At 40.4% G+C, this 22,014-nt stretch overlaps 1 protein-coding gene across 2 annotated transcripts in view; it reads right to left on the bottom strand.

Moving 5' to 3' along the window:
* HACE1 (HECT domain and ankyrin repeat containing E3 ubiquitin protein ligase 1) overlaps nt 1–18,755 on the bottom strand; it is a 60,186-nt gene extending 41,431 nt beyond the window's left edge. The window contains exons 1-6 of one of the 2 annotated variants that reach the window (XM_063311681.1): nt 18,547–18,755; nt 16,344–16,398; nt 13,217–13,306; nt 11,581–11,685; nt 9,506–9,581; nt 2,313–2,444 (exon numbers count right to left, since the gene is read on the bottom strand). In XM_063311681.1, coding sequence (XP_063167751.1) covers nt 2,313–2,444; nt 9,506–9,581; nt 11,581–11,685; nt 13,217–13,306; nt 16,344–16,398; nt 18,547–18,622 — 534 coding nt within the window. In that variant the 5' untranslated portion in view covers nt 18,623–18,755. The remainder of the gene's footprint in view (nt 1–2,312; nt 2,445–9,505; nt 9,582–11,580; nt 11,686–13,216; nt 13,307–16,343; nt 16,399–18,546) is intronic. The other variant, XM_063311674.1, reaches the window with a different exon arrangement.
* Between the last annotated feature and the right edge of the window lie 3,259 nt (nt 18,756–22,014).

Here is a 22,014-nt window from a genome sequence, read left to right as displayed (position 1 = left end):
TCGGTCGTCAACACCCCCAGCTCCCCCAGGGACGAGTCTGTCACCTCTAGAATATCATCCATCCACCTTGCCCTTGGTCGGCCCCTCTTCCTTTTGCCTTCCACTCTCCCTAGCATCAGCATCTTCTCCAGGGTGTCCTGTCTTCTCATTATGTGGCCAAAGTATTTCAGTTTTGCCTTTAATACCATTCCCTCAAGTGAGCAGTCTGGCTTTATTTCCTGGAGGATGGACTGGCTTGATCTTCTTGCAGTCCAAGGCACTCTCAGAATTTTCCTCCAACACCACAGTTCAAAAGCATCGATCTTCCTTCTCTCAGCCTTCCTTACAGTCCAGCTCTCGCAGCCATATGTTACTACTGGGAATACCATTGCTTTAACTACGCGGACCTTTGTTATTAGGGTGATGTCTCTGCTCTTAATAATTTTTAATACTATTTTTTAATGGAGTCATAATGGTGCCCTGGGTGCTATCACAGAAAAAGCTCTATCTGAAAAATAGGCAGCCGTTATATATTCCATTAGGGGTGCTAGAAAAATCAGAGCCACTATTAAGCTTTCTTTTAAGGTCTTTTTCCAAATAGTAGGCTCTGTTTTACATCTGTTAAAAACCATATTACTCCTATTTTGTGGTATTTTGATACATTTCTGATTATGCTGTTGTGTTTAACATACTAGATGCTACTTTATTACTTTACACTTTTCTTTACACTTTTACTTCACTTTACACTTCTACTTTACTTTACTTTTCTTTACCTGTCCAATTTCTAGGCTGTCCAACTCCAAAAATGACTATGGGAAGCTTCACAAAATTAAAAACTGAAAAAAGATCATGATATAAAAAAGCAAAATTGCCCTGAAGGAACAATGAAAAAAAAATCCCCACATCACCCCCAACCTAGAAAAGTTCATCAGAGACCCTAACCCAAATCCTGAGGGGAGAGCCATGTTTATAGAGCTCTCCTGAAGGTGGGTAGGGTAGAGGCCAAACAAAGGTCTAGGAGGGTTGGGAAGTGCTGCTGCAGAGAGCAGGTGCTGCAACCAAGAAGGCTCACTTCCTAGGTCCTTAAAGGCCAATAGCTGACATTGCTAAACAGACAGGACCCAAAGCAAGCCAATTCTGTTGGACGATACATAATAGGCAGATACTAAAGAGGCAGGCAGTCCCTCAGCTAACTAGGCCCTATGCCATGTAGGGCTTTATAAGTAATAACTAACCTTGAATGGTATCTGGAAGCTTAATGGTAACCAGTGCAGCTCACAAAGCAGAGGTACTGCATGGATAGAGCAAGGCCTGCCCATCACTGCTTATACCACTGTAGTCCAAACCACCTACAGTCTCTGAATGGTCTTCAAGGACAACTCAACAGAGTGCATATTGCAACAGTCCATTTGCAAAGTAATCAAGGCATGAGGGACTGTGAGAGGGCCTGGTACAAAGGTCTTCCTGGCCACAGCTGCCACCTTCTCCTCAAGCAGGAGCTGAGACTCCAGGAAGACTCCCAGATTGAGATTGTGCATTAGATTCAAATGGGGGGAATGCCACCCCATTCAGAATCAAGGATGGAAAGTCCCTAGAACTGGAAAGATCAAGCACTCACTACTACTCAGTCTTGCAAAAGCTGACCCTGGGCCTCTTCCTCCCCATCCAGACCCTAACAGCCTCCAGGCACCGAGACAAGACCTTGACAGCATCATTCAGCCTGCCAAGGGTGGAAATATATAAGTGACTATCTTCCGCATACTGATACTCGGCTTCAAACCAACAAATGACTTCCCCTGGAGGCCCCACGTAGATATGAAACAGAAGCGAAAGTGTCAAGATCTACGGCACTTCAAAAAACAGGTGCTTCATACCATCCCCCACAGCCTAGAACTGACAGTTGAGAAAGGAGAACCGCTGCAAACACCATGCCTCCCACTTATTCCCCACAGCTGGTCCAAAAGGATGCCATGGCTGATGGTACTGAAAGCCATTGGAAGATCAAGGAGGGCCAGGATGACTGCCTCACTCCAATCCCAGCTGCACCACAAATCATCAACAAGTGCAACCAATGCTGTCACTGTACTATGACCCAGCCTAAAACCTGACTGAAACGGCTAAGTGTCTAAAAGGTCTAAGAGTTTAAAATTTAAGCATAACTGAAGGCTCCATCATTTTCAAAATCAGCAGTTATTTCTTATCTGCTGAGAGTCAATAAATACATAAATAATCTTGTGATTTTCTGGAATCAGGTTTCTTGCATATAAAATGCTTACAGTTTGATTACTGTTAAAGCCAGAGCATTCAGGATCAAGCTATGTTACTCAACCTACCGTCTTATGGCCATTTTGGCACGCCACATGCAGTGCGGTCTGCCCCATTGCATCTTCAACATCTACATTGGCAACATGCTGTACAAGATCATGAAGCAATTCTGTTCGTCCATTAACAGCAAGCCAATGGATCTGGGTCAAAAAGTAACAGAACACACATTCAGCAAGGAAATTTACAAGCCTCCCCAATACATTTCAGTGCTAAACAATGGACTCATGTTCATGGGTACAGAATACTTTAGAATTCCATTAACTCAGAAATTTCAGAAAAGTATATAAAAGTATGGCTAAGCAGGTAACACATTTTTCTCTTCCATCAACAGAAACAAACCAAACTGCAAATTTTAAAGGACCTTAGTTTTGCTATCCAAACTCTTAGCCCTACTTCTTTCAGTCAAATGCCAATCTCACAACAATTCTGCCATTCACTCACTGAACTCTTCCAGTGATAAATGGTTCTCACCATAATCTTTCACCATCTAATAGCCAGCCCAAACTACATGACCCATTAATCAATTCAAGTTTTATTTTGTAATATCTAATTAGTGTTAAATCTCCATTTGAAGTTCTCTTCCTCAGTGACCATAATCAAAGCAACTACAAGTAGTCCTTACTTACTGACCACTTGTTCAGCAACTGTTCAAAGTTCTGACAATGCTGAATGAGTAGTACTTATGACCAGTCCTCAAAGTTCTAGCTGTCACACCACCTCCACGGTCACGTGATCATGATTCGGGTGCTTGGCGACCAGTTCACAGTTACAATGGTTGCAGCGCCCTCCAGTCACGTGATCGCCATTTGTGCCCTTCCCTGCCGGCTTCCCAAAAGCAAAGTCAATGAGGAAACCAGCAGGGAAGGTCACGAGTCACTCTGTAAGTTCCCCCAACCTCCCTGCACTTGCGTGGCACTGCAACACCCCCTCCCTGGCCTCCCCCAACTCGCACATGGGCTGCACCAGGCCTTCCCCAGACTCCCCCATCCCCCTTGTGGCACCCATGCATTCCTTACCTGGGATTCCTGCTGCATCCCACTTAATGACCCGCGTATCTTGGGGTTATGACAGCAACTGGGACTGTCGTTGCTAAGCAATGACATCACACTTTACAACCCCATTGCTTAGCGACAACAATCCTGATGCCAACTGCCATCATAACCTGAGGACTACCTGTTCAGTAGCTCATGCTCCCTGAGAACCAAATTATGCCTCCAGCCTATCTCCACAAGAGGACATGAAAATACTGTACAGAATTTCTAATTATCAATTACAGTAGAATCTCGGTTAACCGGCAGCAGCGGGGATTGGCAGATGCCAGATAAATGTAGTTTCCAGTTGCTTGAGGGTTACTATTACAAAATGGGTGCGCCAAGTTTGGACTTGCCTTTCTGCTAGAGGGATCGGCCAATCCCTTTCTGGCAGAGGGGTGGGTTTGGGCTTGGCGCACCACACCGCACCGGTCCAGTCCCTTTCTGGTGAGGGGAGGTTTGGGCTTACCTTTAAAAAGGTAGGTTTGGACTTGCCTTTCTGCTGGGGGCGGGTTGGGTCAGCACAGCACAGAGCACTGGGTGTCCTGTTCAGACTATGCAACCAGGCAGAGTAATATCAAAAATACTCTTTATTAAATAACTATTTACAATAAGTAAGTCCTTGAAGTAGGAAGATCTGGGTTCAAACAAGCCCAACTGGGCCACAACGAGACAGCAGAAGAAGTCTCCCCAAGGGAAACTGGAAGGCTGGAAGAGACTGGAACGCAAGGTGCTGCTGAAGTTGAGGACGCAGGTCTCGAACTGGAACAGTACTTGAGTTGCGCTGGCACTGGAACTCTGGGTGGGGCTGATGACCCACGCTGGACTGGAAGCCGCTAACTGGAGTTTCACAGCAAGACTACAAACTGGAAACGAGGCTGGACTCAACTAGAAACTCTGGACTAGGTTGGAGACTTGGAGCAAGACTGGAACTTGGAGCAAGGCTAGACTCAGCTGGAAAACCTGGACTGGGTTAGATCCTCTGGACTGGAGTCTTTGAGCAAGACCGGAAGCTCGGAGCAAGACTAGACTCGGCTGGAAGCCCTGGACTAGGCTGGATCCTCTGGACTGGAGACCTGGAGCCAGACTGGAAACTCGAAGCAAGACTAGACTGAGATAGGGGTTCACAACAGGGTAAGTGTGAAACTCCTGAGCACGGCTGAGCACCCGGAGCACGGTTGGCTGAACTGAAGGCACGCTGCGGGACTGAGACTCAAAGGCACAAGGAAGCTGCATGGAAGATCACAGAGTTTCAAGACTGGATGCAAGGCTGAGATTGCTGGGCACTGCGAATACAGAATCCTCGATGGCAGCAGAGGCAGGATACAAGTCCTCTTCAGAGCGGAGCAAAGGCACTGATTCCTCTTCAGCAACAGACACTGTCTCCGATGCAGGTAGGGACTCTTCCGCTGAAGCTGCAGGCTTGGAGGATTGGTTGTCTCCAGCAGCTCGTTCTTCGCGTGTCTGCCTTTTATCCCAATCCTTTGCGCACCTGGACCCTTCTGCAGCCAATCAGGCTGCCTTTTCTTTTGCATGCGTTTTTGCCCATCAGTGTGCACTGACTGGAGGATTCAAATCCTCCCCTCAATCCTGGCCAATCAGCACCTTGGACTCTTCCCACGCTGGCTCACCCTCGAGTTTTGTTTTCCCAGTTTCAGCCCATTAAGTTCCTATTTCCTCCTCTGACTCAGAAGGAGTTTCGCCTTCTGAGTCAGAGGCAGGCTTGACTCTGACACCAGCTTTGGATTTGCCTTTCTGCTGGGGGAGGTTGGAGTGGCATGGTACGCCAGGTATGGGCTTGCCTTTCTGCTGGGGGGCTCAGGTCGGCGCAGCGCAGAGCTCTGGGTTTGGACTTGCCTTTCTGCTGGGGGTGGTCAGCGCAGCACGGCACAGAGCACCAGGTTTGGACTTGCTGCAGAGGGTCAGGTCGGTGCGGTGTGGTGCAGCAGGTTTGGGCTTGCCTTTCTGCTGGAGGGGGATTGGATCAGCATGGCGCGCCAAGTTTAAATTTATCTTTCCACTAAAAATTGACTTTATTTAAATGTTTATTTAACATATTATTTCTTCATTTTTTTTGCCGGTTGCTTGAGTTCCAGTTAACCGAGATTCTACTGTATATACATCAGAACTAAGCTTCACCAAGTTCACTGGGACTTAGTCTCAGTTATAAACTGATACAATATTTCCAACCATTGTGATATTGGCTGTTTCAGTCTTAATCCCTTTGTCAATAATACCCCAAATTGAATTTGCTTTAGAATTTCCATAGAATCATCACTTACAACTCCCAAAGTTGCTTTTTAGTTAGTCTGTACCACACGTTTCAGCTAAAAGAATTAAATAACTTTTCTTCTTTGTTGTTTATTCGTTTAGTCGCTTCCGACTCTTCGTGACTTCATGGACCAGCCCACGCCAGAGCTTCCTGTCGGTCGTCAACACCCCCAGCTCCCCCATGGACAAGTCCGTCACCTCTAGAATATCATCCATCCATCTTGCCCTTGGTCGACCCCTCTTCCTTTTGCCTTCCACTCTCCCTAGCATCAGCATCTTCTCCAGGGTGTCCTGTCTTCTCATTATGTGGCCAAAGTATTTCAGTTTTGCCTTTAATATCATTCCCTCAAGTGAGCAGTCTGGCTTTATTTCCTGGAGGATGGACTGGTTGGATCTTCTTGCAGTCCAAGGCACTCTCAGAATTTTCCTCCAACACCACAGTTCAAAAGCATCGATCTTCCTTCGCTCAGCCTTCCTTATGGTCCAGCTCTCGCAGCCATATGTTACTACAGGGAACACCATTGCTTTAACTATGCGGGCCTTTGTTGTCAGTGTGATGTCTCTGCTCTTAACTATTTTATCGAGATTTGTCATTGCTCTTCTTCCAAGGATTAAGCGTCTTCTGATTTCCTGACTGCAGTCAGCATCTGCAGTAATCTTTGCACCTAGGAATACAAAGTCTTTCACTGCTTCTACATTTTCTTCCTCTATTTGCCAGTTATCAATCAAGCTGGTTGCCATAATCTTGGTTTTTTTGAGGTTTAGCTGCAAACCAGCTTTTGCACTTTCTTCTTTCACCTTCATCATAAGGCTCCTCAGTTCCTCTTCACTTTCAGCCATCAAAGTGGTATCATCTGCATATCTGAGATTGTTAATGTTTCTTCCAGAGATTTTAACTCCAGCCTTGGATTCCTCAAGCCCAGCTTGTCGCATGATGTGTTCTGCATACAAGTTGAATAGGTAGGGTGAGAGTATACAGCCCTGCCGTACTCCTTTCCCAATCTTAAACCAGTCCGTTGTTCCGTGGTCTGTTCTTACTGTTGCTACTTGGTCGTTATACAGATTCTTCAGGAGGCAGACAAGATGACTTGGTATCCCCATACCACTAAGAACTTGCCACAATTTGTTATGGTCCACACTGTCAAAGGCTTTAGAATAGTCAATAAAACAGAAATAGATGTTTTTCTGAAACTCCCTGGCTTTTTCCATTATCCAGCGGATATTGGCAATTTGGTCTCTAGTTCCTCTGCCTTTTCTAAACCCAGCTTGTACATCTGGCAATTCTTGCTCCATGAACTGCTGAAGTCTACCTTGCAGGATCTTGAGCATTACCTTACTGGCATGTGAAATGAGTGCCACTGTTCGATAGTTTGAACATTCTTTAGTGTTTCCTTTTTTTGGTATGGGGATATAAGTTGATTTTTTCCAGTCTGATGGCCATTCTTGTGTTTTCCAAATTTGCTGGCATATAGCATGCATTACCTTGACAGCATCATCTTGCAAGATTTTGAACAGTTCAGCTGGGATGCCGTCGTCTCCTGTTGCCTTGTTATTAGCAATGCTTCTTAAGGCCCACTCAACCTCACTCTTCAGGATGTCTGGCTCTAGCTCACCGACCACACCGTCAAAGCTATCCCCGATATTGTTATCCTTCCTATACAGGTTTTCTGTATATTCTTGCCACCTTTTCTTGATCTCTTCTTGTTCTGTTAGGTCCTTGCCATCTTTGTTTTTGATCATACCCATTTTGGCCTGGAATTTACCTCCAATGTTTCTAATTTTCTGGAAGAGGTCTCTTGTCCTTCCTATTCTATTGTCTTCTTCCACTTCCGCGCATTGCTTGTTTAAAAATAATTCCTTATCTATTCTGGCTAACCTCTGGAATTTTGCATTAAATTGGGCATATCTCCCCCTATCACTGTTGCCTTTTGCTTTCCTTCTTTCTTGGGCTACTTCTAGTGTCTCAGCAGACAGCCATTTTGCCTTCTTGGTTTTCTCTTTCTTTGGGATGTATTTTGTTGCCGCCTCCTGAACAATGCTGCCAACTTCTGTCCAGAGTTCTTCCGGGACCCTATCTACTAAGTCCAGTCCCTTAAATCTATTCTTCACCTCCACTGCATATTCCTTAGGAATATTAGTGAGCTCATATCTAGCTGATCTGTGGGTCTTCCCTAATCTCTTTAGTCTGATCCTAAATTGTGCAAGAAGTAGTTCGTGATCTGAACTACAGTCAGCTCCAGGCCTTGTTTTTACCGACTGTACAGATGTCCGCCACCTTTGGCTGCAAAGGATGTAATCAATCTGATTTCGGTGTTGTCCATCTGGTGAAGTCCATGTATAAAGCCGTCTCTTAGGTTGTTGGAAGAGAGTGTTTGTTATGCAGAGTGAATTGTCTTGGCAAAATTCTATCAGCCTGTGTCCTGCTTCGTTTTGTTCTCCCAGGCCATACTTACCTGTAATTCGAGGTGTCATTTGACTGCCCACCTTAGCATTCCAGTCTCCTGTGATGAAAATAACATCTCTTTTAGGCGTGTTGTCCAGTAGGTGCTGCAGATCCTCATAGAACTGCTCTACTTCAGCTTCTTCAGCATTTGTGGTTGGGGCGTATATTTGGATCACTGTGATGTTAGATGGCTTGCCCTGAATTCGAATTGAGATCATTCTATCGTTTTTTGGGTTGTATCCAAGCACTGCTTTAGCCACTTTACTATTAATTATGAAGGCTACTCCATTTCTTCTGTGGTCCTCTTGTCCGCAGTAGTAGATCTGGTGGTCATTTGATGTGAAGTGGCCCATTCCAGTCCATTTCAGTTCACTGACGCCCAGAATGTCTATCTTTAATCTTGACATCTCACCAATAACCACATCCAATTTGCCCTGGCTCATAGATCTTACATTCCAGGTTCCGATGGTGTGTTGATCCTTAGAACATCGGATTCGCCGTTCACCACCAGCACCGTCGGCCGCTAGCCGTCCTTTCGGCTTTGAGCTAGCTGCGTCATCACGTCTGGGGCTAGTTGAGCTCATCCTCTGTTCCTCCCCAGTAGCATTTTGACCATCTTCCGACCTGGGGGTCTCATCTTCCGATGGTATACCGACATATCTCTGGTTGTACTGATCCATTTAGTTTTCACGGCAAGAATACTGAGGTGGGTTGCCATTACCTTCCTCAGGGATCGCATTTAGTCTGACCTCTCTGTCATGACCTTCCCGTCTTGGGTGGCCCTTCACGGTTTAGCTCATGGCATCATTGAGGTGCTCAAGCTCCAGCCACCACGACAAGGTAACGATCCTTTGCTGAAGAACTTTTCTTCTAAAGTTCATTATTATTTTATGGCGAACACGTCTGTCTCATTCCCTAATTACCTTTTAATATGCTAACTCAACTTATTGTTCAATAAGAGGAACTGATGAAGAAGGGAAAAAACAAATGGGTACAGAATAGGTATATTGTCTTAACCAACTAATGTTTTTGCTAAAATCACAATGTATTTCAACTTAAATATGCTACAAGCTGAAAAGTAAGTGGAGGTGGATTTTAAGAACAGTGATTAAAGTTTTTGTGTGAAAATATATTCTTCAGATGCACTAATGTATTACTGCATATTATGATGTTAACACAAATCGCAGACAGATCAAATATTTAGACTAAGAAACCATAACACAACAGTTTTTAATAGTAAAATCTAATACATATTAATAGGATTACATATAATACAGCATTAACAAACAGTATAATTGGAATATAAAATCAGCGAGTACAACATTTTACAGAATACAAAATGCATACTTTTTATTAAATTCTGAAGACCATTGAGGGAAAAAAGGTTAAGCAATGAAACAAGGAGGGTGGTCTTTATTTAACTCTAGGATGACAGGAATAAAATTGTAACACTTACTGCTGTCAGACCTTCATTATTACAAATGTTGACATCAGCATTATATTCCAGTAGCTTGCTCATACACTTTTTCTGGCTGCATAGAAAAGTAAATTAAATATCAGCCATATGCCCAATAACATTTTTTTGTTTTATTTATGAATGTATACACCACCTCAATCCAGCTTGACACTAGGAGGTTTATAACTTATATAACAACATGCAATAACTATTACTAATAGTTACAATAGCCCAGCTATAAACAACTGTATCTTTGGACATCTCATACATGCTACCTTTACCATTCTTGCCCTCGGGCACGGGTCAAGCGTTGGCTATGACACACGATTATTGGGATTGCAATAATAATGCAGAAATATAAAATATAAATCTTGTATAATTGTATAATACTATAAAATGACTTCTTTAGCTCCTACATGTCCAATAAAAGGGCTCCTTAAAGTTGGAAATCCCCTCTGTATGTTGTAGCATGCAAATATTCCTCCAACCACACATCTAATGATCTGTTCCTGAGGACCCTGAGTCGCATAATTTTTCTGGATAGAAGATTAGTCAAGTCATTAGGTCTATGCATAGCATTCTGTATTGAGCATCTGCCTCACATGGTATGATGTGTACTTCATGGACAGAACTGTACTTCTCTTTCTTTTTCTTTTTAAAGATGACCCAAGCCTAAAGCTTATATCAGAGGGGGTTGCATGCAGCCCCAAGATCCCATTGACAAAATAAAGTGTCAATTACAGCCAGTTTGTGCCTGTGCACTTTTCAAATAAGTAAGATTAGAAAAGAGAGGAGGAGGCCTCTGGGAGGCAAATCACCCGTACTGCAGCCCCCCACCCCCAAAATGTGCCAAATCAAGTTATAGATATTTGATCATTTTGCTAACATGATTGGTGGCACTTCAGGCCATTCTGGATATTTGGAGCATTCTTAAGGGCAGAAATCACAGTGTTTCACCAAACCTAGAAAAAGAAAGAACAACAGGCTGAAAAGCCTCTGCTCCACCCTTCTTTCTGTGATTTCAGCACTCATTCATGACATCGCCTGCAGCTCTCCAAACGATCAGGGGAGCAGGCTACAGCCCTTCACTTGGGTTTAAATTATGAAGAAAGACACACCAGGTTCTGTTGGCAGATGCACTGAACTGCTTGACGACCAGTTCTATGGGAAAAGTGTAGGAAACTAACATACCATACACAGACATCTTTCTCAGATGCATCTGAAAATGACAGAGGCTGAATCCTTTGCTTGTAAAGCACACTGTCTTCTACTAAACTACAGGCCTGCATATTAATACAAATGTTGTTTTTCCTCTGAAATTATTTGATCACTCCTTATTATTGCTAAGTATTTCAATTCACCTCAATTTTTTCCTTATACTTTTATCTGTCTGTCTATTCTAGCCATTAATTGCCTGAGCCGAGGAACATCTAGCTGAAAGTGCAGACTCCAAAGATCATTGTATCTTAGGGAATTGCTACTCAGATCTTTAAAATGGAAGCATAGACTAGAACTAAAACAGAATTTTTTTAAAAAATTATAAAATATCACTTGGTAATACTAGAACCATAGTTGGACTGAAAATGGAACACTAAGCTAAACATGTTATTACAAACTTAATTTTAGTTAGACATACCCTATAAGCATATTCCTAATTTTAAAAAAAGAATGAAATTAGATTTTATTAAAACTAAAGCTAAGAAACATCTCTATATTATCTGAACATTTTTAACACAGGTTGTCAATTTTCTTAGATTTAACATGAACACTGTTTTCCATAGGGTAAAGGTTTTGCATGCATACCTTTAAATCTCAAAATATGGAACATAATATCTTTGGCAATATTTGCATCTATCGCATCCAGAAGATGAAAAAATATAGCTTCTTAGAAATATTATTCTGCAGCCTGAACAATCCTCAACTTGACTACTATAATGCATAGCCTCATTATATTTCAACAAAGATTCTTCTAGATGTTTTAAAAAGCCTCATCAAAAGATCAAAGACTGTACAATACTTAGCTATTTTTGTTATAGCTATTATGCAAAAAGCTAAATGTGATTACTAGACCTTACCCATTCCGAGCAGCTAAATGAAGTGGAGTGCACCCAGAAATATCCTGGTAATTGGGGTTTGCACCTTTCTTTAGCAGCAGAATTAGACATTCAACTGACCCACAACTACAGGAAAAAATTCAGAAACATCTTAAAAGGACAGTAGAAAAGGATAATTTTCACAAAAAGTCAACAGCATAATGATATTACATAAAATTTGTAGGTCATGACTTTAATTTTCAAAAGCTTTTTTCAGTGAGTAGAAAATTAAGATGATCAGCCAGGACCAAAAATAAAAAAAGGTGTTTACTACAGAGTACCTGAAATAGGGAAAGCAATGCTGAACGTGTTAAATAAGTTAGCAGGTATTTAAATTAGGCATTCTTTGTTGTTTTTAAAAATTATTAGTCTATTCTATTGAATATGATCTAAAGGCTTATCCTCCTGCAAAAGTAATTTCTGCATTTCGAACTGTTGCTCAAATTGCTTCAATGAATGGAAAAATCTACAGACTTCTCAATGTACTACACCTGCCCTTTATCATTAATATATACTATGCCTCAAAGGCACCTGAGTTGCTTTGTTACTTGAAGGAATCCATGACAGAAATAAAACATATAATGTATCTCCATCAAAAGCTAACAGATATTTTTAAAGTGAACATTTCTGGGATATTCCAAACATGTAATAATGAACTAGAATTTCTATAAAGCTACATCAATGGCTTCATATCTTTAAAAAAGGTAAAATGCTATCTACAAATGTGAGATTAAGGTTGATTCATCAAAAAATTATATTTAGGGTGTACTGGACTCCCCAAAGGATGTATTTGAAAGGATGGACATCAGATTTCCTATGCTAGAGGTGCAAAAAATTTGAGGGTCGCTGACCGATGTGATATGGGCATGTGATCATTAAGCATATTTTTGGAATAGTGTATTAGTATTTATTAATAGATTTATAGGAAAATCTTTAAATGTTAAAGATGTTAATGCAATGTTGAATTATATACCAAAGCTTCGGAATTTGACTGTTTATCAGGAATGGTGGTTGTTTCGAATGAGAAGGGGGTTGGGAGGAAGAATTATATTAAGAAATTGGAAAAGTGATGATATTCCAGTTACCAACGAATGGTTGTTGTTGGAAATTTGTGATTTATCTGTTTTGAAAAAGGCAGTAGTCTCTACTAATCAAAGGATGCGGTGTGCAGGGGTTTTTTTGTTTTTTTTTTTGAGAGCCAGTTTGGTGTAATGATTAAGACACCAGACTAGAAACCAGGAGACCGGGAGTTCTAGTTTTGTCTTAGACATAAAGCCAGCTGCATGACTTTGGGCCGCTCACTCAGCCCTTGGAAGGAGGCAGTAGCAAACTGCTTCTGAAATCTTGCCAAGAAAACTGCAGGGACTTGTTCAGGCCGTTGCAAGAGTCAACACTGACTCAAAGGCATAAAAAAAAGTTCGTATTTTTAGTTTATATTTCTATTTTTTTTCCTGAAAATTAATGATTGTTTTGTAAAAAAAAAAACAAAATTATTTTAAAAAATGATATCACTGCACAAATAAAAAATAATATATACCAAAAATGAAAATAACTTTTTCAAAGGTATGGAGCATATAATAAATTAACACATTTCACAGCCTTCTGAGGATTGTCTTACTTAGCTGCAATATGAAGCAAGCTCCTCTTCACACGTCCAAATGCATAATTGACATCAAACTTTGAATTTGACAGCAACTCTGAAACAGATCTAAGACATATTTTAGTTAGTGAGAGAGCTGTATTTTCAGCTACTTTTAATAGGGACCAGATGGCTATTGTGTATGACACGCCATTGTAAGGCAAAGAAAATAAGAACCCCACCTTACTGCATAGTTTCAATTTGAATACCCAGCTGAATACTAATTGCATCAGTGGAATATTTGAAGACAGGATGCCCAAGCGTTCCTTAATTGTTTTGCACAAGACAAATTTCAAGAGGTGTTGATTGCCATGAAATTTACTCACCTACATAACCATTATCAGCCACCCTGTAATCCAGTCAGCCTCAACACTTCCAGGAGCAAATTGTGATGAGCACCATTAATTGTTGGTATTAAATATATGGGTTAAACTTAGAAAATAGAATAGGTGTTCCAACAAGGTATAAACTGAAGAATATGTAGTCAGACCATAAGATCAATGTAAGGAACATACTCTGTACCCTTAAGTGACTATGAATCTGGGAAATAACAAGAAGAAATAAGGAATATCCTGAAAACGGAAGGGGAAAAAGGAGTCCAAAAATTTCTAGTAAGACTGAAGTTGTTTTCAAAATAAGTTATCATAATAGCCAGGATGAAAGTTTATGGCACAAAAAGAAAGCAAAACTAAACATAGATTTTCAACAGCAAAGAAGAAAGGACAAAGACACCTCTGAATATCAACAAAGGGAATAATATAACAAGAAAAGAAAAAATGAGAGATCTTTTAAGAAGATCAGAAGAACCACAAGAAATTTAACAGCTTTTATAGGAATACTCAAGAATAATCACAGAAGAGATCTGGCAAGTGCAAGACTAAAGGAAGATAGAACAGTTTTACTAAAATCCTTTAAAAGAGGATTATAGAATGATGGTATATTTGCTGAGAAAGAATCTGATTCCATTGTATCAGAAAAACAACAACTAGCAAGAGAAAAGCACCAGACACAGTTGAAATACCTACTGAACTGTAAACTTCAAAAGATGCACTTGAAGTACTAATATTCTATGTCAACAAATACAGAACAAGACTCTGTGGCCCAAAAATTGGGAAAAAAAATCAGTCAATATACCTATACTGAAAAAATAAATGCAAGAGAAAGTGCAAATTATTGAACCATTGAAACAGTTCTTCATACAAGCAAGGTTTGGCTTAAGATATTAAAAAGGAATAAAGCCTCACATGGAAAGAAAAATGCCAGATGAACAAGCAAGTTTCAGAAAAGGCAGCCATACAGATATCAGACAGCTATTAAAAGAGGGAGCTAGCAAGATAATATAGGAAGGTTAAATCATGTTTTACTCATTATAGCTAGCCCATTTTGCAGAGCAGTGGTTCCCAAACATGTGGAATTCTATGCTGGTTGTGGAATTCTGGGATTTGAAATCCACACACCTGGAGCTAGCCAAGGTTGGGTAACATTGGTGTAGAACTTTCTGGCATAAAGAGATTCCTCAGAAGAACAATGAACAGGACACTATTGTAAGAACTTACTCTGAAGAAAGAGAATGGTTCAGAACAGTGAAGGAAGAGAGACAAGGATGCATATTGATCCCATACCTGTGTAATCTATACAGTGAAAATATTGTAAGAATGGAAGGACTGAAAAAGATAGCTGGAATCAATTAGGAAACCACAATGTTACTACATTTGGATATGCAGATGGTACTACATTGTCAATTTAAAGTAAACAAGGCTTAGAAGAACTCATTAGGGAAAAACAAATGGAAAGTAAAAAAAATCTGGATTAATGTTAAACATTAAGACAAAGGAAATGTCAAGAAGCATGCTTAGTGAATTTGCAGTTGTTCACAGAAAGGTGAAGATGGTAGACAGTTTTGTTTCCTTGGGTTTGAGAATATACAAAGATGGACAGTGTACCCAAAAAGTAAAGGGATCAGTTGTAGGACAGAAGGCATTAATAAGCTTAGACAAGATCATGAAGAACAAGAACATATCAACAATTGTATCAAAATAGTTAAATTAATGGTCTTTCTAGAAGTAACAATGGTTGTGAAAGCTGGACACTAAGAAAGAGCAAGAGAACAAAAACATAAATTTTTGAATCATGGATTTGGATGTGGATATTAAGAATCCCATGGACTGAAAGAATTACTGACCAATTATTCATGGACCAGATGACAGATGACCTGACTCCATCAGGGTGATAATCAGCAAGCAGAAACTCATATCCTTCAAGTATGTGAGGTGAGCAGATGATGGACTAGAAAAGATTACTGTGCTTGGTAAGGCTGAGGAAGTACAAGGGAAAGAAAATAGATATGGTAGATAGACAGGATGAAAGGGATTTTGGGAGTATCCTTGGAAAACCTACAAGATGTGCATTGCTTGAGATAGGCTGACCAAGCAAGCATTTGTTCATGCAGTCACTAGGAAATGAACCCAAATTAATGGCATAATTACAAAATATTTTTCATTTGTTTTTCTCACTATTGTATGTTTCACTAATAGAGCCTTTAAATAGTGTTTAAAAAACACTCCTATCAATTTTCTACTTTATATAGGAAACCATAACACTGTAAAAAGTTCTAGTTTAAATTAATTTGTGGGAAAGATTATTACACCTAAAACAGTAGTGTATTATGTTTTTAAAAATCTACCTGGTTTAAAAATGACACATACATTGAAAAATTAAGAGCAATGCAGTTCTAGCTTGCTTACCAGCAACTTTATTAGGTTATCACCCTCAAATAAGCAGTTATGAATAACTGCTCCATTTTTTAAAAAAGGGATGAGAGAAATATAATTTGTTCAACACAGACATTTTCTCCAGCTTTGGTTAAAATTCTCGTAATACTTTTCTGGATCCCAAGCAAGAACCATCCAAAGGCTATCACTTTTGACAAATCTATGATGATTAGGATGAAAACATTTCATAATTTTAAAAGTAAAACTAAGCATCATCTGAGATCAAACAAAAATAGCATTAGGAACAAATGACTGTACTAAGAAACAGTGCTTCTTGGGATCCGATGTGTAAAGCCTTAACCATTTTTCTCACAGGGTTAACCATGAAGACTCACCTGTGTTGATCAGCCATTACCATTGGCATTAAAGTGTAAACAGCAGTTTCACTATCTGTGTAGAAAATAAAATCAGAGCTATAACACAGTCTGAAACATAAAGTAACCTTACTGCTTGGACAATACTGCAGAAGCATCAGCAAAGTTTTGTCTGTAAAGATATACTGAAGTTATATGAAATATATATGTTAATCAGTACTGTACATAAAGTATGTTTGCACCTCCTTCATTATACAGTATCTTTCAAACAAGTGGAGCTTCCTGCCTATTAGGTACCCGGGGAATTCTTTAAGTAGCATTAATACATTTGAAGCTACTTCATTCAGCAACTAAACAACATCCTCATCTCCAAATATTTCTGAAGAAGCAATGGGTAAGATTATAGCATTAACAAAAAGTAGAAATAAATGTGCTGCAGCCATTTATTCACACAAATAATCTGAGCACAGATAGCATAGTAACAATGAAATTGTTCCTTGGTAAGGAATAACTCTTTTGAAGAGTTACTTTAAAATGGAAATCACACAGAATGAGGATGTAAATTGCAGGTTAAAATGACTAGTAAATACAGGAAAAAAAATAATATAATAAACTTAACAATCCAGACCACCTCAAAACCTGTTGATGGCTCTCTGGGCCTGGGAGAAAAGGGGGAGAGGTTTGCAGCCAATTCTCAGTTATGTCTCCTACACTTTTTAAGGGCAGGCTAGCATACTTGCTGCTGACCTTCAGAAATAATTTAATAAGAGTTATTCCAGAGGGCATTTGGGGAATGATACAGTCACCATACTGTTTATGGTACTGTTTTTATATTTTATTTTTTATTTGCAATTGTCTGCTGTATATGTTCATTTGAATTTCCAATATGAACCACTGAGAATTGCTTGGAATAAAAATACAAAAAAATAAATAACTAAAACTCAGATAAAATGTTACCTGCTATATCTCAGTACTGTCCCATTAAAGGTTTTAAAATAATGACCAGCACTTTCAACTGGGCCCAGAAACCTACTGTTAACCAATGCAGTAACTTTAACATTGCTGTAATTCTACACGGTGGGATTGTCCTGCCCACAATCTAGCCACCATATTTGTACCAGCTGCAACTTCTGAGCCCACTGCAAAGACAGTAGTCCAACTGAGTAGTGATCAGGGCTTGAGTTGCCAAGGCATCCTGGTCAAAGTGAGGGCATAAATGGCGCACAGCCAAAGTGCATTTGGGCCAGTTTCTACCTGCTGCTTCGACAGCAGTCAAGAGTCCAAGTCACAAGCCACCTCCTTCAGGAGAAGCTCAACACTGTGCAAGGACCAACGTTACTGAATTTCCTGGTAGTTTACTGCCAAATAGCAAGCCTGTCTTGGCTGACTTGAACCTGATCCTGTTTCACCCCAATCAGACCTTCACGGGCTCTAGATAGTGGTTCAGGTTTTCCACAGCATCCCTGGCTTGGCCCAGAGTGGCAATGTGTGACTAGGGGTCATCAGCATATTGATTACACTCACTCCAAATTGATGGATGACCACTCCCAGCAGCCTCTTTTAGTTTGCAAAAAAGGTACTACAGTAAGGAGAAACACGATAGCATTTTACAAACATTTAAAAGCTGTCACTTGCAAGAATGGGCAAGACTATTCTCTGTGGAAATCAACAGCAGGACAAAGAGGAAGAGGTTGAAATTTGAAGAAACATTCAGGCTTCATATCAGAAATGTTCTGAAAATTAAGTCAATAATAGCTACTTAAAAGAGCAACTGATTTCCCCTGGTTGGAGGTTTTCCAAGCGGGTCGAGGTAACCGCTGCCTGGGATGATTAATAGATTCCTGCTCCAAGCAAAGTGCTGGACTACACAACCTAGAAGAGCTTTTCCAACTCATCCATTATTTGACACAGGTTCCCAACTTCAGCACTTTGTTCTGACTTTCGCTGGCTGGAAACAAATTCCTAATGTATTTGGCGAGTAAATGGAAGCACAGAAAGAAGCTTCAAGCGATCCGCTTCCAAAAAGCTTTCTGCAACACTTGAGGCGTCTCGAGTTTTAGAAATAAGCACTTTTCCTCCCAGATCTCCGCTTCCCCGCGCCAAAGAACCTAAGACTTTCCTTGTTACTCCTTCCCACTTCCTGCGATCTTTGACCTGCAAATCGCGGCTCTTCTGACAAGCACACCAACCCCGCATCCCCCGTCCCCGGTGCGCGCGCTCTTACCCTCCGGCAGCTCGATGGTGCGGGCGCGACGCAGGGACCTGGTGAGACGGTTCAGCTGCTCCATGGCTCTCTCCATCCTCGGGGCCAGGCCTCTTCCAGCGCCGTCACTGCGGCCGCCTGATGTCCGGCCGGCCACGCCGCAACCCTGGACCCCGCCAAGCTCAGCCCATGACCAGCCACTCTGCGAAGCTAAACACAACCACTCTCCCACGCCGTGGTTCCTGGAACTCGAATGCTTGGTCTTCACAATACGCATGCGCCAAACTCCTAACGCTGGAACGCCATAGAGCTCAGTCAAAATAGACGGGAATGCTCTGGAGAGGCGCATGCTCAGATAAGCCCGAGGCTTGAGGAAAGCTTCCGCCCTTAAATCGTCCCTACCTCTCAATTGCTGGGCAGGCATTGAATATGCTGTATAGTGTGTCAGGACATACATAGGAGGAGCGATCCAAATGAGCCTACAGAAAATATCGTTTACTGAAGGAATCATAATCGCACAATATACTAAACCAGTGTTTTTCAAACTTGGCAACTTTAAGATGTGTGGATTTCCTCCCAGAATTCCCCAGCCAGCAAAGAGTTAAGAGTTTCAGTATGGCTTTGCTATCATCCACTGGTGGTCCAGATTTTTGCAGCCAAGTTCATAGGTTACCTAGAGTTACTGTGGTGATTTGAGGTGGCTTTAAAATTGATTAAATAAATCAGTAAATTTGGTACACCTAGGCCAAAACTACGAAAGTCACATAAGGACTATAGCATGATGAATCTAGGCAATACAAGTAATTTAGGGTTTTAACAAACAACATTTTGAACTGGATTTAAAAACTCTGTGAAAGACAATACTGTACTACCGGCACAATACCAGTCACATGATCCGAGCACCTGGCTTAGGGAAGTTCAGCCTAGTAGCCTTCTGCAGCACCAGTAGGAGAAGGGTGATGCCCAGCATTCGATCACTCTTTTGTGTATCAGCCATTTCACTTGTAAAACAAGAGAATGTTGGAGTTATCTCCAAGGTACCCCTTGCAGTTTTTCTTTTTGAAAAGAATTGGTTATAAGGAATAGGCTAACTGCCCTTTCTTCATAAAGCATCAGCCAAAAAAATGATATTGTAGAAAATTGCTACTTCCCCTTTCAAGTATTTCATGCTACCATGCCTACTGTTTTACCCATAAGAATTAAACAACATGGCATTTCACACTAAATCTGAGGCTTCTTTTTTAAGGGTACTGATTTTTTCAAATATTATACACACACACACACACATATATATGCTTACACCCTGTAATTAATTTGCCTTCAGTCATATTTGTTTATTGAATGTTTAGAAATAAAAGGATAGTATTTGTGTGTGTGTGTGTGTTTGCATATTCATGTGTACATGTACATGCAGGTCATTAAATGACCTTTCAATAAAACATCACTCACTGCTAGAATTAAACAACCAATCTTACTGTTCAGTCTGCTCAAAATGATGAGGAAAATAATGTCAAGAAAGAAATAATCCTCAAACTTGTTTAGCAGATAAGAAAATAAGAAGAATTCTGCTAGATCAGATCAAAAGCTGTTCTGGTCCATTTTGTCCCTAAAGTGGCCCAAGATGTCTATTGGACACTCATGAGGAACAAGATAAGGATGCAAAAACACTCTCTTGTTCATGTTTTCCAGCACTTGGTATTACTAGTAAGGCATGTTAACCAGGTTCACACACTGTGCCAAGCCATGGTTAAGCTCACACAACATGGTAAGCCAAAGCCAAACAAGCCACATTATGTTTTAGCACATGTACAAAGCCAGCTGATGGCAGCCAACTGCATAGGTGACTTTAGGAATACTTTTTTAAACCAATGCTGACTTTTCCCCCACTAGCTTGACTGGATTATCACTGATTCTAATACTTTGGGAGAAAAAAGTCTGTTGGTGTTGACTCTTAGCAACCACATACACTGATTTTCTCCTTGACCCTCTGTCCCTCACCAGGTCTTGCAGGTCTTCCAACAATGCATCGCCGTTGTAATTGAGTCCATCCACCTCACTGTTGGTTGTCCCCCTCTTTTCTTTCCTTCCACCTTTCCCAGCATTAGAGCCTTCCCCAGAGAGTGAGGTCTTTGCAAAATGTATTCGAAGTAGGATAATTTGAGCCTGGTCATTTGTGCTTCGATTGTGAACTCTGGGTTGATTTGTTCAATGATCCATTTGTTTGTTTCCTTGACTATCCATGGTATTCTCAAGAGACTTCTCCAACACCAAAGTTCAAGTGTCAATTCTCTTTCTATCCTGTTTCTTCAAAGTCCAAATTTCACTTCTATCGAGTGTCACAGAGAAAGCCATTGCTTGCACAATTCTGATCTTTGTACGTATCAACATGTCACAACATCTCAATATCTCAATGTACATGTCAACATGTCACAACATCTCAGTAGGGTTGCTTCCCTACCAAGTGGTGTATATCTTACCTGCTGGGTTTTTACTGTTGATAGTCAATCCCAAAGTTAGAAGCTATCCACCACTTCAATATCTACAATACATTGTAAACATGTCCCATTATTCTCTATTTATCCAAGGTAAAAATCCCCAAATACATTTACATTTTTTTTCTCAAAAAGAAGCTGCTCTAGTTCTATTATCATTTTGGCACCTTTTCATGCTATACAGTATCATTTGCAAGTTCATTCTAAAATATTCTCTTTGCTTTTGTTATTTAAGCCTATCTCATCTAGGAGCCAAAACATACCCTCCTGATTTTATAAGAAAGCACACCATGAAAGGAACTTTGGTAGATGTATCATGCAGATATAAAGACAAGTTGGAATGTAGGGCTGCAGTTCTCTATTCATTGAGTGTATACTAGCGGATAATTTTTCTATGTACACTAGAGACTTATTTCCAAGCACTTGTGGGAACAATGAATTCACTTTATAGCAGACTTTAAGATTAGCCTGAGTTAATAAAAATTAAATATTTCCACTTTCATCTAGTTGCAATTTAATTTTAAAAAATGTTTCAAATGCAATGAATAAGTATCTTTTCTATAAGCCTATTTGGAATCCCACTCTTTGTTAATTGAAAACCATGTTATCATTCAGCTTTCAGAATAACAATTTACCAATACTGATATAAGATTTTTCTTCTTTTATAAAGCACTTGATTTTAAAAAATCAGAAAAGAGATATTTAATCAGATGACAAATGTGTTGGTATTTCTTTGTTTTTGCAAGGACCAAGCCATTAAGGTTACTATGGTAACAAATCACTCTGGCAGGGTGAACAGGTCAAACTGAAGTATCCTTAGTTTTGGGTGTGAAAAGGCATGACCACATAAGGTAAAGCTTCTGATTTGCCTGGAGGGCAGCTTGCCTGGGCTTGTTAGTTTCAGTTTCCTTTCTATCTGCCTTCCTCCCAGTCCTCTCTGAGCGTGTGTGAATGCATAAGCTTGTAAATATGTTTATGTAAGAAGCTTTCTGTAAAT

This window comes from Candoia aspera, chromosome 1 (assembly GCF_035149785.1).
Source record: "Candoia aspera isolate rCanAsp1 chromosome 1, rCanAsp1.hap2, whole genome shotgun sequence".
Taxonomy (NCBI): Eukaryota; Metazoa; Chordata; class Lepidosauria; order Squamata; family Boidae; genus Candoia; species Candoia aspera.
Note: the sequence above shows the minus strand (reverse complement) of the source record. Positions and strands in the feature narration are given on the sequence as shown.